Below are 16,871 nucleotides of genomic sequence, written 5' to 3'. Positions count from 1 at the left end.
GTGGGTGTTAGGTCCGTGGTGTGTCTCTATATATTCCCAGCCGACATCATTTCCTAGCTTCGGAATTCCCAGCACGCTTGTATATATTAATAAAAATGCATTAGTTCACATTTATTTTCGACATAAAACGTGTAAAAGTAAGCAAGCCAGTCAGCCAGCCAGACAGAAAGACAGAAAGCCAGACAGAGTTAGAAATAAAGTGGTGCTGGTATGGGAAAGAGAGACAGCGCGACAGACAGGCCAAAGGGATCCCGAGGGGCAGCTTGTGGAAGATTTCACTCACCTAGAGACAGCGGAAAAGAGGATGGGGTTCGACCCAGTGGACGATGCCAGCACGGAGAGAAAATATTCACCACAAAGTGATCAGACATTCTTGATCATATTCTTTTTATAAGCTTAAGAGTTGCTTTAAGCAGGCACATCAATGTGACCATGTTAACTTGACAAAGATTTGGTGTGACCATGTCACTTATACATTGGCTTAATGTGACCATGACATCCTTCATTATTTTTGTTTTCTGAGTTATTTGTTTAGTTCTTGATCATTTCTCTCTGTGTGCCCTGCTACTCATTTAAAGCTCGACGACTTTTCCTTTTATTTCAACGCTTGAAAGCAAAATAATGTACACGACAACACCATCCCCTGGTACTCTCACTGTCCACCCACCCCCACAAGACTAACCGAAATCCTGCGATTTCCCCGCAGTAGACAAACCAACCAACCTGTGCACTTTCGCTCTCAGTGTGTATGTGTGTGGTGTCTATGCTGGTCGTAAATTTTAGATATTCGCAGCACGTGCAAATTATGTACAATAATAAAAGGCAACGGCGGAAAGAAGAATAATCCAGAGCGAAAGTAAGACGAGAATGGGCGCGAGCCAGCAACTGTTGGGCGGAACTTGTAGCTTTGCTACAAAACTTGTACGCGGCCGTACATTTCCCATTCTCTACGGTATACGATGGTACGTACGGTACGGTAACTGTCTGTCTGTCTGGGTTGTCTGGCTGACTGACAAGTACATAAAACATGTCTGCGCCTAAAAGTCTGCTGCATTTTCAATGCCCAATGCCCCGTGCTGGATATCGATTATTGTCTCTCGGCTCCTAAAAAGAAAAAGGGGGATGGCAGCAGAAGGCAGACTTTCGCCACCATCACAACGAACTGGCAACAAGTGATGGAAAGTTTATACTTCCTGTATTCAGTTGGGCAAAAGAAAAGCGATAAGAAAAAGAAGGAGATAAGTTCAGCGGTTTGTCGTCTGTTGAGAAGGCTAAAAGGTGACCCAAAACTGCACTTTCAGAGGCAATAAACTTGGGCAATTGCTGGATGATTTCTAAGTGAAATGCTTTTGTGATTTAATAAGTTTACTAAAGGTTGATTGGACGTTTAGACCAGACCCACTTTTAAGGAAACCCAAACTTACTACAAAGCCACCTCTGCTTAGCTAAATGAAAACCCTAAACCAGAAATATAAATAATTGACCAATAAATATTAGCAATTCCATTGCTGTGAATCAAAATAAGGAAAAGTTTTTCGGGTGATTTATTCATGAAGCTGCCTGGATTTATGGCCAAGGAATTTTCTTTTGAGGTGTTTAAAAGTTGACCGCACTTTTTGTTAACCACTTTCGAGCTGAAGATTATTTCCCAGAATGGCCATTTGCTCTAACGTTGAGCTTCCTTCAGGTGCCGACAATCATTGGGACTGGTTTTTTTTTTTGGCAACCAAATTGTGTCCCCGAGGTGGTGTTGCATAATATTTAAACACCCAAGGCGACCCCCACTGATGGTTATCATTAGCAGGAGGAAGAACCACTTCCCTCTCCCCCTTCTCTTGGAGAAACAACTTTTCCCGTAGGCATGTTTTTTTCGCCCCTCTTGGCTTTACTTTATAATTGCTTCAATATTTTGCTCTTCCGCAATTGTCGTGGTGCGGCAGTGTCTTTTTTTTTTGTTTTGCCACACGTTTCACGTTTCTTCAGAGCAGCCATAACAAATTACTTAGGTCATCAATTATGAGGTGAGAGACACTCGCACCTCAAGCTCGCCGACATAGCTCGTGAATGGTTTTGTTTCAGAGTTGTGTTGGATGGATTCTGTTTCTGGTTGTTGGTGATGCTTTTATTGCTTTCATTATGATTTCATGCGGCATGAGGCACGTTCCGGATGGGCTTTTCCCCTGCTGCCCGGAAAATTTCCTAAAATTTCCAACGGTTGACGACCATTTGTCTAACTTCAGGTCTTCTTAGGTATTTTTTGATGCGGTTCGTGGGTGGCTTTTGTTAATAATGTTATCTTTTATTTATAAAGCGTAACTTTTTGGTTTTTCGTTTAAACTTTTTATTTGGTTTTAAGGGGGCGGGGTTAATGTAATTGCTCGCGATGGGTGAATAAAATGAGGCGTAATGGTGGGTTATATGCAACTAATTGGGATAGATTGTAAATATGACTGCAAAAGATATTATGAACTACTTAAAAAATTCAAACAACCAAGAATTATTAATTCACTTTCTATATATTTCAAATAAATTAAACAAATTTTGCTTACAGAGTATTAAAAATAAATAAATGCCCAGAGGCAGGGAGGCTGGCAATGCCACGCATAACAAGATTGAAAAGCTGTTTGGCCAATGGTTTTGGTGGCTCTTTGGCTGCTTATTACCAATGTGGTGCATTTTGGCAATCTTATTAGGGCTTGTAGGTGTAGGCACCGCCGCAGTTCTTGTAGCACAAATAGCTGGGACGAGTGCGCCACTTGCGGCAGTAGCGGCGATAGCAGTTATTGGGACTGGGCGATGGCGGGCGGTTGGTGGGTGGCTGATCGGTGGGTGGCCTGTTGGTGGGTGGTGCATTGGTAGGAGGTTGATTGGTGGGTGGCTGATTGGTAGGTGGTGCGTTTGTGGGTGGTCGGTTGGTAGGAGGCTGATTGGTAGGTGGTTGATTGGTAGGAGGCTGATTGGTGGGAGGCTGATTGGTGGGAGGCTGATTGGTGGGAGGCTGGTTGGTGGGTGGTTCATTGGTGGGTGGTCCATAGGTGGGTGGTATCTCTGTTGGAGGCTCAACAGTGGGTGGCTGAGCAGTGGGTGGTTGTGCAGTGGGAGGTTGAGCTGTGGGTGGTTGAACAGTTGGAGGTTGAGCAGTGGGTGTTTCGGTAGTGGGCGCTACTGTAGTGGTGCTGCCACAATCATTGGCCACAGTGGTGATCAAGTGGCTCAGCAAATCGACAACCAACAGGACACTCAAGTCAACATCGACCAACTGAACCACATCGTTGTTGTTGCCAATGATTTCAGTGTTGGGTCCAGCTAAAAGAGTAAAAAAGAAATACAGATATTAATAAGAGATCATCCCTACATACAGAAGATAATCCAAACTTACAGTTAAGCTGATTGCAGACGCCACCACTTCCGCGGATAATGTTAAGGACATCGAGGAAGGCCAGAACCCACAGGTCAACATTAATCAGCTTCACAATACGATTGTTGTCGCCGATAACCACAGTCTTGGGACCCTCTGCAAAAGTTAAAGATAAAGTTTAGTGTAATATTACCTAAAAAACCAATAACTCTAACTTACTGTTAGCTGAGTTGCCGATCAGTCCACCAACACCAAGTAGATTTGTGATGCTGCTTAATATGGGAATGTCGGCCAGGACCAATCCATTGACATCCACCAAGCGGACGATGTTGTTTCTGTTGCCAACGACTAAGGTTTCAGGACCGCTGCTGGCACTGTTTCCAATTATGGAGGAACCGGAGGATCCACCACCTAAAATATTGGTAATACCGCCAAGAGGGCTGGAGGAACTTGAAGAACCGGAAGAACTGGAAGAGCTGCCTGTAGCACCGCCCAAAAGGCCACCAACTGTATTGGTAACTGTGCCGACTAGACCGCCAACAACGGGCTCTACTGCTCCCAGAACGCCACCAACAACGGGCTCCACTACTCCCAGAACGCCACCAACAACGGGCTCCACTGTGTTCAGAACACCGCCAACAACGGGCTCCACTGTGTTCAGAACACCGCCAACAACGGGCTCCACTGTGTTCAGAACACCGCCAACAGCAGGCACCAAACCGCCAAGAAGACCTCCAAGAAGGCCACTGGAAGATGAACCAGATCCTGAACTTCCTGTAAGGCCACTCAGAGCACTCAAAGGTCCTGAAGATGTCGATGAAGAGGTGCCACTGCCAGAGGATCCACTAGTAGAAGAACCACCAGTGATACTGCTGATCGCCGAAACAGCGGCCAAAACGGGGACATTGGCATCTACAACCTTAGTTACCGTGTTATTATCACCTCTGATAAGTACGCCGGGTTTTTCTAGGAAATACAAAATTAAACTTAATTAGTCATCCTACTAAGTCATCTTCCAAGTTAACTTACGATTGAGATTATTGGCAAAACCAGTTCCAGTTATTTGGCTCAAAACAGGGACATTGGCCAAGACATCAACATTGGCGTCGACGACTTTGGTAACCTCGTTGTTATTACCAATGATATCAACACTGGGATCGACTAAAGAAGAAGTTAGTTGAAGTCATTAGGTTACTTCTATTGGTTAGTTAACTAGAATACTTACTGTTGGCATTATTTCCGACTGAAGATCCTGTAGAGGAGCTGCCTGAAGAAGTACTAGGAGAGGCACTTGAAGAGCCACTTGAGGAGGAGCCACTTGAAGAGCCAGTCGAAGAGCCAGTTGAAGAACCGCTTGTAGAACCACTCGAAGAAGTGGTAGAACCCGTCGAAGAACCCTGATTTATGATACTAAGAACGGGAGCAGCCAGGGAAATAGGCAGTCCGAGATCGAGGAGCTTGAAAAGGAAGTTCTGATTGCCAGTAATGGAATCGCCTTTAACTGGAATAAAGGAATAATATATTAATATATATTTTAAAATATAAAGAAGAAAACTATAAGTTATTACCATTCACATTATTGCCGATTACAGAAGAAGTGAGAGAACTAGGACTGCCTGAAGAATTGGAATTGGTAGTAGAACTAGAAGAGCCACTAGATCCTGATGTTCCAGTTGTGGTAGTTCCAGAAGATCCTGAGCCGCTTGATTGACTCGCTGAAGGGGAGCCAGTAGAACTGCCACTGTTAATAGAAGACAAAATCGGAGCATTTGCTAGGACTGGAATCCTGGCGCCCACTAAGCGATTGAAAGTATTTCCTTGTCCCTTGATCAGTACATCAGAACCCTCTGCGGAAATGAGAAAAATGTGAAATGTTAATAAAAATAACTCAAAACTTTTGAAATATGTGAGGAATACGCACGATTGAGAGTGTTTCCAGTAAAACCAGAACCATCAATGTTACTTATGACAGGCAGGAAAGCGCCAACTGGCACATTGGCATTGATGAGATCGTTAACTGTGTTGGAGTTGCCAATTTCCTCGACGGAAGGAGCCACTATATATATATTATATATAAAAGATATAATCTAAGAAATCCATCAAATGAAAAAATAAGGAAAACTTACAGTTGAAGTTGTTACCCGCGCCGGAGGTACTTCCCGAAGAGCTAGAACCAGAGCCAGTGCCAGAAGAAGTTCCCGAACTGGTTGAACCAGAAGATGTAGATCCCGAACTGGTGGATGGACTCGAGGAGGAAGAGGAACTAGATGGAGTTCCCGAAGAACTAGATGATGAACCTTCATTGTTAATGCTGGACAATATCGGAGCAGTGGCTAGGACAGGAACTTTGGCACCCAATAAGCGATTGAAAGTGTTTCCTTGTCCCTTGACAAGAACATCGGTTCCCTCTGCAAGAAATTACACAAAATATAAGTGTTAATACTAACTAATTAGTAACTAGAGTAAGTTATGCTTACGATTAAGAACGTTGCCGGTAAAACCAGAACCATCAATGGTACTCAGCACAGGCAGATCAGCTCCTACGGGCACGTTGGCACTGATCAGATCATTAACTGTGTTTAAGTTGCCAATTTCCTCGACGGAAGGAGCCACTAAAAATGCAAATTAAATAGTTAATATGTATATCTATCAGGAAGGTAAAGGAAAACTTACAGTTGAAATCATTACCCACTCCTGAGTCCACTGTAGAAATCAAAGAAAAAAGAAGGGTTAAGGGTTATAACCAAGAATGGGAAATCGAATCCAATTTCAACTTACATATAGCTCGCTTTGCGGTGGCCGCTGACTTTTGGCTATCATTGAGGTCTCCACCATTAATGCTATTCAGAGCAGCGGCATTGGCCATTTCAGCGGATGTAGAAGAGGAGACAATGGTGCGATCGAGGGCGGTCATTAGACCCATAAGTACCACCTTGTCCACACCCATGGCCAGCAGGCGAACGATCCAACTTTCCGGGCCAGCAGAGCATAAGCCGCTCGTCTTGCCCTCGGCAATGGTGGACAAACTGTCGAGCAGGGAAACGGAAAGCATGCTAAAAGCATTCACTTGCAGCAAACTGACGCTGTCGGGACCCACTGAAAGGATATGTTATAGTAATCAGCTGAATCAGAGATCGTAGAAAGTAGCTTGATATACTCACTCTCTCTTAAGTTTCTGATGATCTTGTGTGCCTCGTTGCCAGAAGCTCCGCATACTTGCAGCAGGGTATTTAGGATGGAGCTCAGCTCGTTGATGTTGCGTGCCTGCAGGAACTTCAGTACAGTTTGGCGATCGTCTTTGACCACGCCCACGCGACGAGCGGTACGAAGACCTGAACCCTCCGCCTGTTGCTGTTGGTCATCCTGAGAGTTCTTGGCATGCTGTCGCTGACGCAAATGGGTGCTCTTGATCACCTGACCAACTTCTTCTTTGGCACACTCAATGCCATTGAAGAAACACAAAGCCATGAAGGACTTAAGAGTCAAAGTTAGGCTATTCCTATCCAGCGACTGTTCAATATCCTTGATAATCCTGCCACACGTGGCATTATCACGAGCTCCGATCAAAATGTCAATAATCACATCCATGCCAACCTGCAGGAAGACATTGTTGCCCTTGATATCCTTGGTCTCTTCGCTGCGCAACGATTTCATTGTGGACTCCTGGAAGGATGTCAATTTGGCACCACGAGCCTGCATGCTGGCCAAAAGCAAATCAGCCAGATCCTTAGAAGCCAATCGTCCAATATTGGTAACACGTTGTGTCCTCTGCGGTGACGATTCGGTAGTAGTAGACTGATCCTGTTCCGTAGTTCCGTTGCTAGATTCCGTTTCTAGGAGTAATGAGGCCAAAGTGGTTGAGGAAAAGTCGACTGGTGTTCGCTTCGTGGGCTTGGCATCGTGAGGCACCAGGAAACAGGTGGAGAGGAGTAGGAACAAATGAAGGCGCCACATCTCGATGGTTGTTGCCACTAACTTGAGTTGATGGTGATTGATAGATTTCGATGCTCTGCCCAGCTCTTTTATACAACGCTCTTGGCCGCTTATCAACATCGAGACCAACGAGATTATCTCTTTGGTATTCTGTAAAACGTGCCATTCCAACATCAATATCGTTGTCGATATGCTTGGAGAATTCATTCGACATGTTTCGGCGGCTCAGTTTTCTTATCTCTTGCGGTGGGTGAGTGGGTGCAGATCGGTTGGATTTAACTTGAGGAAATTGGGTCTTAAAGCTTTGGCTTTCCAGAGATTAATGATTCCTAGTGATTTGGAACTCTGCGTTGTCGGTTGAGATCTAGTCTAGTTTCTGTAGGTTTTAGTAAGGGAAAAAAGGGTTTAGGGAGATATATTTTGGAAATTGGCATAAGTATCAACTTTGTATTTCATAAGTTGGGGGATTTGTGGAGATATATTATCTGATTCTGTACATATATAGGCCATATATACAAAATAACCCCACAAAATATCCCTCTCTCCTTCCCTAAAATCTATAAAGAAAGAAAGAAACTAAACAGCATTTTGGTTCAATCATAACTTCAACGTAGTTTTCAATACTTTCCATCTTATAAACAGAAAGCTTCACATTTCTTAAGATTAAACCTAAGTTTAAGTTCATTCACCGCATTTACCATTCCATTGACTTGAAAGCAATGATGATTCATATTTATAAGCAAACATCTCTTGAAATGCCTCATAGAATTTCTCACACTTTAGCTTAAAAGTTAGATTAGCCAAAGAAGTGACCCGACCCAGATGGTCGAAAGTTCTAAGAGTTATCTTGCATATTATTCGAGAGTGCGTTGTCACGTAACTGCCCCAAGCTGCCCCCAAAATTTCCGCCTAGAGATACTTAATTAGTATAAATGAAGAAAAACCTGCAGTAAGTTAATGCAGTTAGAACGGCAACTTAGGACAGTTAACTTGAAATGGCAGTCTTAAATCAGGATCAACGTTTTGTGTTCTTGTTGATTATTTCCTTGATAGGAAGTTCTTGTATTTGTGATGTTTCAGAGGCACAAACTTTCACCGCCGAGGATCGTACAGCTATACAGAAGTTTATGGATTCCTTGTTGAATTTCCTGGAAGTGGAAATAAGTAATGGAACGACCACACTGGCACCCACTTCCAATGGAACTAGTTTGGAGACCACAACTTCCAATGGAACTAGTTTGGAGACCACAACTTTGGCATCTGGAAATTCCACAGAATCAAGTACAGAGCTTACGACAGTAGCTAGTAACTCCACTTCGAGTGTTTTGGATAGTTCCACTTCTAGTTTAAGTTCCACTTCCACAACTATTGGTAATGCAAGTAGCACCTCAACCACCGAGACCATTCCCAGCACCACCAGAAGAACTAGGATTTGCTTTAAGAGATTCTGCTACAAGTTCAGTAATGATAAGGGCTATATAGTCTAGTTTAAATAAAGAAATTGATATGAAATCGATACCTTTAATGGGAAATTATTATTATTATTGATAAATAATATCAAACTTTCAAAGTTCTTTCGGCATTTGCAAAATGAAATGAAATCAAATTAATTAGTTATGATGACCCTTTGGGCATTCTTTCACCTTTGGCATTTTGGAATTTGCAAAATTTACCCAAAAAAATTTGTGTAATTGAAAAGGCCATTATTGTTTTTTCTAGGCTGTAAGTCAAAATGCCTGCAGAGAGAAAAGAAAAATATTTGCCATCATGTATGGGAGTGTGTTTGTGCGTATTAAGAAAATGTTTCGCATTTCTGTTCAAAAGTTGAAGTCTCTTTTGGCCGGCCTCCCTCCCCCTAGAGGCCTTAACAAATTATTTCAATTAAAAGTTTTCGGGCAAAGCACTTAATGCCAACACAAGTTGGGGCGTTTATGTGCGCAAATCTTAATTGTGCCAAAAATACAAGCTATAAATTTGTATCTCAACCAGCGAATCTTTCTCTCTCTATATATATATATATACAAATATATGTATATATATCTTCCTTTCTGTCTGACTGTTGGAAAAGACCAACTCAAACTGACAGCGAAAGCCTATTGGCAGAAGCTTTGTGGCTTTTCATTGAGTCGTAAACAAATGAAATTTAATTCGTGCAATGATTTACTTGAATTTGTATTGCAAATAGTTGAATGTGAATAATGTCAACGATGTGCACCGCAGCAGCAGCAGCGGGGGATTTCACCCCCCTTCACATAGATGGGGTGTATAGACACAGGCATATTTGCATCTGTGGGCATCGGTGGTCATAATTACCAAATGAAACGAAGCCGCAAATATGCCTGACTGTTGCCGCCCCCCCTAGAACGTGCTCGATTTTCTAATCAAATGGGTGAAATAATCTCCCATACGATTTCCAATGGGGTTTTCTAAAAATAAAAAGGGGAGCAGAGGGGGCATACAAAGAGAATGCCATGCCAATGGAAAATAACTTCAGTTTAGTTCGACAATGATTTGCTAATCGAAAGCCCATCATTCCGAGAGAGTCTAGAATGACTAAGGAGTACATTTGTAGTGAAAAGTGACGAGAATTGGTACCTTTATTGGATGGATGGTAGTTAATGCTAGGTTGGGAAATACTTGACATTTCAGCTTTTGTTCTTGGAAAATATGTTGGTCTTTAGGGCTTCAGGGTGAAGCTTGATGGACTTTCAAAATGAGAAAGTAGTGCATTTGTTCGCTTTAAGATAATCTGATGTATATTTCTATCAATCAATCCTTTTTTTTATGAAATTTAATATGATATATTTTATGGTTTTTGATATATTTTATAATTTTTAATATATTTTATAATTTTTAATATATTTTAATATTAATAATTATAGAAAATCCTGAAAAATATTACTATAAAAAGCAGTAAACAAACTGAAACTGAGCCATTGGCTTCAACTTTGTGACCCTAAAAAGTGCTGATAAATTAATGGCTTTGTCCATAGCTTCGGGCCCTTGTAGGTGAGAGTGTTGTATGTCTGACTCTGTGAGTGGGTGTGTGGATGTTTGGGCGTTTGGGTGTTTCCTTCGGCTATCCTGTGAACTTTGTTGCTGGCTTCGTGGCGCCACGTGCCAGTGTCATTTAATTACTGACTGACTATATTGTTATTATTATTTACCCTCACATATAAAATATATAGACATACATATATATATATATATGTGCGTGTCAACAACTTAACGAAGTTATCACACACAGTGTGCTGTGCCTGTGAGAGGGGGTGTTGGGTGGAGTCAGAGAGCGGGGTAGACTCACGCACACCATGAAAACGGATTAAGCGACCGCCGCGTGAAGTACTTTAAATTAGTTTCGTTGCATAAACAAGAAGCAACAGCCTCTACCAAATATTGATGGCACTTTGGCTATATAATTTTCTTTATTCTATTACATTATTGCGTATTTTTTTGATTGCCAATTTTTAGTATAAAGATGTAGTATTTTTAATATGTTTTTTGACTCTAACTTTGTGAAAAGACAGCTTAGTCATAGGAAGAATACTGTCAGGTTTCAAGGGAATAAAATGAGAAGCCAAATTATAGATTTTATGGGTAAGGGATAACATTGTCTTTTTTGAGAAAAATGAATAAAATTTAACAATTTTAGGTGTTAATAGAGTTCTGTTAATAATTTTATAAGGAATCCAATGAGATATAGCATTCCAGATTTGGGTTACTATTGGCTTAGTTATAGACATAATACGGTGACTTAAAGTAGGAAAAAAGAAGAAACGGAATTTCGCATTTTGAATAAGGGGTAACCATCGTCTTTTTTTCGAGAAATGGATAAAAATTTGGATTTTTAACTGTGAATGCAGTTTTGTTAGAAATTTAATAAGGAATCCAACGAAGTATGTCATTCTAGTTTGGGGCCAATTTTGGCTTAGTTATGGTCATAATACTGTGACTGAGGAGAGGAAATAAGGAGAAACCAAATTTCCCATTTTCGACAAGCGGTAACATCGTCTTTTTTGAGAACAATTCACCAAATTAAACAATTTTACCTCTGAATTATCATAAAATTGTCAAAAATTAAGGTTGTTTTAGGTTTGAATGCAAATATACTAGGAATTAAAATACAAACTCAAAGAAGTATTAAATTGCATGCTTGAACAATTATTTCCATTGTTACAGCCAAAAATCGGAATATTTTTAACCAAAAAAGATGAAAATTATTTGATTTTTTTCTCCTGTGAAAAATTTGATACTCAAATATATTTTCAGCTTTTTTTTTGGCTACTTTTTCAATTCAATTCAACATCACTTGTTGGTGGATGGGTTAAGGGATGGGCTAGTGGGTGGTTTATATAGATAAATGAATGGTTGGCTGACTGGACGGATAGAGACGTCTGTCCGCAGCTTTAAAGACAATCCACGCGATGAGCTTATCAACCGTCAGCCATCAACAATCAGCCATCAGCCACCAATTCACATTTTCCATTCGTCGTCAACACACTTCCTCCACACAACAGCAGCACTCCCCCTTTGGATTTAGTTTGTTTGTGTCAGTTTCTAGGCGAAAAAACATATCCAATTACAATTTAATTAAGCTGATTTGAATGCGGCGGCTGTGTCACGTTAGTTAAAAGCAAACACACCACGATGCCAAACGGCAACAGATGGAGGCGATATCAGATACCGCAGATGGAACTACAAAACTATAAATGGAAAACCAAACGTATATCTAAATGGAATATCTGCTTGTTTTGTTGCCTGCTTTTGTGCTGTCTCTTCCCTCTGCCCGACCACTAGTTTGCAATTATTCATTGCATACTCGCGGGAGCTAGGTTTGGGAATTTACAGGGAACAGATAGATTGGGTGAGAACAGAATATGTACAGCTTATAAATTGTCAGGTCGAGTAAGATTTTTGCTGTTTTTTTCATTTTTAAAAACTTCTCTCAAAGGTCACGAGTCAGCCCTTTCTTCTTATTGATTTGCATCTATAATGATCGCAATTTTGCCCTATCTATTCTCAGTTAAGTTCTTTAGTAGTTCCTTCCCCATGTATTCTGGCCTCCCCTTTTTTGCGAACCCCTTTAAAGGATTTGCCACGCGCTGCTACGACACTTGACCCACCGAATGACCCTAGTGATTATCGATGAAAGCGTTGTTCTGGTTTGCAATTTCACAGGCTGAGCACGCTCCACGTTTGACCCACTCCAGCGTAAGCTGTTCAACTCCTTTGTTCCACGAGGGGTTGGCATTGTGAGGAGGGGCCAGGGATCCGGGGTGGTGATTGAAGCGACTGTACTTTTGCCACAATTTTGTCGCTCTCGAGACAGTTTACTTTTCTGGTCTAGGGCACAAACAATGGACCACTTCACAAAGAAGGAAACCCTCTTCCAAAAATACAAGAAGTTGCGTAATGAGCAGTTGAGGCAACTTCATAGGCAGGGCAAGAAAAGGTTGAACTTAATTTATAAATATGATCTTTTAACTACAACTTTTCATCTACTTTCTGTCAGTGTACAGGACGTAAAGAGGAAAAAAGCAGGAGGACTATCAAAAGACTTAGACGAAAAACCCGTGTCCAATAAGGTCCGATTAAAAATGAATGCTAATCGCATTAGGACAATAAGGCGATGATGCAATAACCATGTAGCAAGTGCACTTCTGGATCAGACCTAGGGGATATATATTAGGATATATATATACGAGTATATGAAGAGGGGTTGGCAGATTACAAACTGCCAATCCACTTGCCACATGGCTTGCTCATTGTCCCGAGGGTTGCCCAAGCTGTTTCCCTTTTTGTGCTACTTTTTGTTTTACTTTTTTTCTTTTTTGTTCCACCATATCGTATCCATTGTCCCGAACACGTTTTTGGGTGTGAAACCTAATCCGCTTAGAGAACAAGTGAGCGATGAGTTGAGGGACAATGAACGATCCCGAAAACCGATCATGACGGATGACGACGACGACGACGATGACGAAGGCAGAATGCGACGAAGACAGAACTTTATTAAATGATAATTATAGCCGAGGAATGTACTAGGAAATAAACATGTATCAAAATAAATCGCCAATATCTTCAGTATCCTCGCTGGTCTCGTCCGTAACACTCATTTCCATATCGCCGAAATCCTCGACAATGACCCGGGGATCCGCAAAGAAGATTGCCTCCCAATCGGCGAAGATATTCTGGTTCATCTCGAGGGTCTTTCGTCTCACCTCTTCCTCGAAATCGCAGTGATCGGGACCGATATCCTGTGGGGCATTGTGCATGTTGATGCGGTAAATGATTTTCAAATTCAAAAACAAAAATGCCTAAAAATTTGTAAAATTAAAAATTTCGATCGTTCCGTTGGGTTATGTAAAATATCGGAGAACTTTAGACTGAAAGGGTTCTTGGTATGAGAAGGTTTTGTCAAAGGCAACTTGATGTGTTTTTATAGGCATTTTTTTTTAGATTTCTTAACTTTTTTTATAAGTATATAAATTCTGGGGAAAGTTAGTACTAAAAACCTCTTAACTTAACCTGCAGTTGCCTCAAATTCTAGATTTTTAATCACATCTTTGATTTCTGGTCGCCCTATTTGAATATATATCTACATATATCGGTCGTCGACATATCCGATTATCGGAAACGGAAGAGGCCAATTCAAACAGAGCCGTGCCTGGTTTTTCGTTTCTGGTTCCATGGATTCCTTGGTTCCTGGTTTTCATGGATTTCCGGCTGCAATATATGTGTGTGTGTGTGAGGTTTGGCTGTGTTGCCAAAGCAAATATCAGTCCGATGTGCAACTGCGTCTTACATAATCACCCGGCGGCGCACGTCGGCCTTTGTTTCGCCCTTGTTGGTTTTATGGCCGTTGCGCGGGACACAAAGGAAAAGCCGACGAAACCAAACCCTGAAAAGTCCCTCAAAAAAAGAAAGAAACTAAAACCGTAGACAAAGCGTCGAAGAAATTCGCTAGAAAATGCCACGCGGTAATGACAAATATTGACATTTCCTTTCCAAGGGAGGGGAGGGGAGGTGAGGAAACACTACGTTCTACCCGGATCTCCAAACGCGAAACCTTAAACCGAAATTCCAAAATAAAGGCCACCACGCTTTCATCGATAAATAGCGCAGCAAACTCTCCGCCTAGATTAGCGGTTGGAAATTGGATGGCAAACGTAACCATCAGGTTTCTATGGTCACAAAAGCGATCGGATTACGTTCACACGGCGGTTCTTTTTCCACATTTTATGCGGCGCAGATCTCTCTCTATGTTTCTATAGTTTCCCCCGAAACTTAGGAACTTCTTCCTCCCATTCTTGGTCAAATTGGTTAGATAGTTAAACGAAACTATGCTGGTACTTCTTTCCACTTCCACTTAACAGCAATAAAGTAAACAATTTGCTATCATTTAGTCAAAACTGACCAATTAATTGACCACATAGCTAGTTAAGCAGCAAATGAGGATTTTTGATATTTCTGGGAATATTTTTTTTTAATGAGAAGTTAAAAGAAATTAAAAAGAAAGAAACGTTTTTAACAAATTTTGTTTGATTAAAAAATTCCGTAAATAGAAAAAAGATTTTCCCGAATCCTTTTCAAATAAAGCCATAACTTTGATGGAAGAAAATTCCAGAGCGTTGTTGATCTCATGCCACATAAACTTCAACTTTGAGAGGTGGGCATTGTCCTGCCCCCTTAAGGGAAGGGGAAGCTAACCTGGCCCATCGACCACAACAAAGCATCCTTTCGAGATGACCAGACCAAGCGACGCCTTATCTAACCAAAAGGTAATAATTATGACTAACAAAAAAAAAAGCCCAGCCGCAGACACTGTTTATATACCCTGTAATGGGTTAATGGGAATGAAAGGTATATTGGCAGTTAAGAATATTAGAAAGAATGGAAAGCAACTTCTGGAAATAAACATCATTTTCCATGGCAATTAATCCATGAAAAAACCTAAAAATTTGTTTAAAAAATTGCTTAAAAAAGAGGTATTAATAAAAAAAAAGCAAACCCTGAGCATCCTGAAGTTGGAATTTCGCACGTCCTTTGGCCAATTTCTTTTTTTGTGAGATGAAGCAGGCTCAGTAATGCGTTAAATGGCAACGCATTGTCCACACATTCCTCGCCCAGGCGAGAAGCCCTAAATTTGCCCAGCTCCCGGAAATGTTGGCATGGGAATGGGAATTATTTTGTTACATTTTTTTTTTTTATACCTCATGTTCGCATACCGCCTATAGCCATATCATATATATATATATATATAGAGAAGTAGATATATATAGCTTCAAAGTAACATTGTTGGACCGCAGGACATGCAGACATACTTTGTGTTTGACCACATGGCATAATGAGTGTGCGCTCGGCAAAAGGACAAAGGAGCCGAAGTAAGGGAAGAAGGACTCAGGTGGATTTTCCGCCAGGCGGCGGTGCGGGTGTGTTTGGCAGGATGTCTGTGGTCAGGACACACACGGCGGGCGATTGCCTCTTGTAGGTGTAAAATTCGAATGTTATTACCTTACTTTTAGCACTCACTGTACTGAGAGAAATAATGAGGCAATTGGGAATACCTCTGGCTGAGTAATTGCCTAGTGCTGCCCAGTTTTTTGATTGATAGCAGAGAATCTGATTGAGAGGTTGATTGTTGGTCTTAGTAAAAGAAGGTTCTTTGAATACAGTCGTTAAAACTAATCCTTAAAGTTAAAGAAAATATAGGTAAACCATTTTGTTTAGGGCAAAGCCAAACTAAACTGGACAGAGGATATGTGGATGGATGAGGAGCACGCGACATGGCAGCCGAGAAATAAAAAACCAGGACATTGTGAATGGGGGAATGGGGGGCCCCGACCCAATGGGTCTTTTGTTTTGTCTTTGTTTGGTTTTTGTTTGTATGTCGTCGTTTGTTTGGTCCTTTGGTGGCGTCTCGAATGTCCTGTACTCACATTGCAAACGCGGCAAACAAAAACACAGAATAAAACGAAACCTAACGAAAGGAAAGTCTGTCTGGATTAGTGGACATATCCGGGGTCCTTATTTGCCCTCGAAAGTTAATTAAGGGTTTCACAATCTATGCGGAAAATGTCAACGCAACGAGGGAAAGTGAAATTGGGTCTGCACGTCGACCAACCATCCGCCCGCCCTCCTGCCTGCCCGTGCATTGAACCGCAAATGAGTTTGAGTTTTCCCAACTTCAGAGAGACTCGCTCTTTCCAGACTCACCTATACAGTACATAGATATATGTATGTAGGTTTGTCCACCACCCGCGGCGATGGGATCATAATTAGCTGCGGCCGACGCTAATTGTCCTTGCCACACCTCCCTTTTTTTTTTGCCATTGTTCACGAAAATTTTCGGGGTTTCGAATTCGGTGCTCCTGGCTTTTAGCCTAGCCTGTTTTGAATGCACAATTTCGGTGGATTAGGCGGGCGTCATTTTTGGCTCAGATTGACTGACGCCAGGTGATTGTAGAAGCCATTTCCATGAAGATTAGGAGGGCGAGGGCAATCACAGAGGTGATTGTTTGTCCAAATTCATGAATCTTAATATGGAATTTGATTGAATTTTTATTTACTTATATTTAATATT

General features: G+C 41.4%; 2 protein-coding genes across 2 annotated transcripts; one reads left to right on the top strand and one right to left on the bottom strand.

Moving 5' to 3' along the window:
- Positions 1 to 2,356: 2,356 nt before the first annotated feature.
- LOC108103533 (mucin-19) lies at positions 2,357 to 7,317 on the bottom strand. Its single transcript, XM_017209061.1, has 12 exons — positions 6,520 to 7,317; positions 6,137 to 6,454; positions 6,032 to 6,061; positions 5,836 to 5,970; positions 5,485 to 5,766; positions 5,280 to 5,414; positions 4,927 to 5,205; positions 4,584 to 4,859; positions 4,388 to 4,519; positions 3,578 to 4,324; positions 3,380 to 3,514; positions 2,357 to 3,306 (listed from the first exon to the last, which is right to left on the bottom strand). Exons 1-12 carry the CDS (start codon positions 7,310 to 7,312, stop codon positions 2,690 to 2,692), a joined length of 3,879 nt encoding a protein of 1,292 aa, XP_017064550.1. The 5' UTR covers positions 7,313 to 7,317; the 3' UTR covers positions 2,357 to 2,689.
- A 926-nt stretch (positions 7,318 to 8,243) lies between these two features.
- On the top strand, positions 8,244 to 8,807 carry LOC108103537 (bypass of stop codon protein 1). Its single transcript, XM_017209066.2, has one exon. The coding sequence runs from the start codon at positions 8,287 to 8,289 to the stop codon at positions 8,776 to 8,778; it is 492 nt and encodes a 163-aa protein (XP_017064555.1). The 5' UTR covers positions 8,244 to 8,286; the 3' UTR covers positions 8,779 to 8,807.
- The last annotated feature ends 8,064 nt before the right edge of the window (positions 8,808 to 16,871 follow it).

Source organism: Drosophila eugracilis, unplaced genomic scaffold (genome assembly GCF_018153835.1).
Source record: "Drosophila eugracilis isolate 14026-0451.02 unplaced genomic scaffold, ASM1815383v1 contig_2147, whole genome shotgun sequence".
In the NCBI taxonomy this organism is placed as follows: Eukaryota; Metazoa; Arthropoda; class Insecta; order Diptera; family Drosophilidae; genus Drosophila; species Drosophila eugracilis.
Note: the sequence above shows the minus strand (reverse complement) of the source record. Positions and strands in the feature narration are given on the sequence as shown.

Excerpts from the sequence above, each read along its gene's own strand:
- LOC108103537 (XM_017209066.2), top strand. The coding sequence starts at position 8,287 with ATGGCAGTCTTAAATCAGGATCAACGTTTTGTGTTCTTGTTGATTATT.
- LOC108103533 (XM_017209061.1), bottom strand. The coding sequence starts at position 7,312 with ATGTGGCGCCTTCATTTGTTCCTACTCCTCTCCACCTGTTTCCTGGTG. Across the intron at positions 5,971-6,031 it reads AGTGGGTAATGATTTCAACT|TGGCTCCTTCCGTCGAGGAA; the intron begins GTAAGTTTTCCT and ends TTGCATTTTTAG. Across the intron at positions 4,860-4,926 it reads AATCGGCAATAATGTGAATG|TTAAAGGCGATTCCATTACT; the intron begins GTAATAACTTAT and ends CCTTTATTCCAG.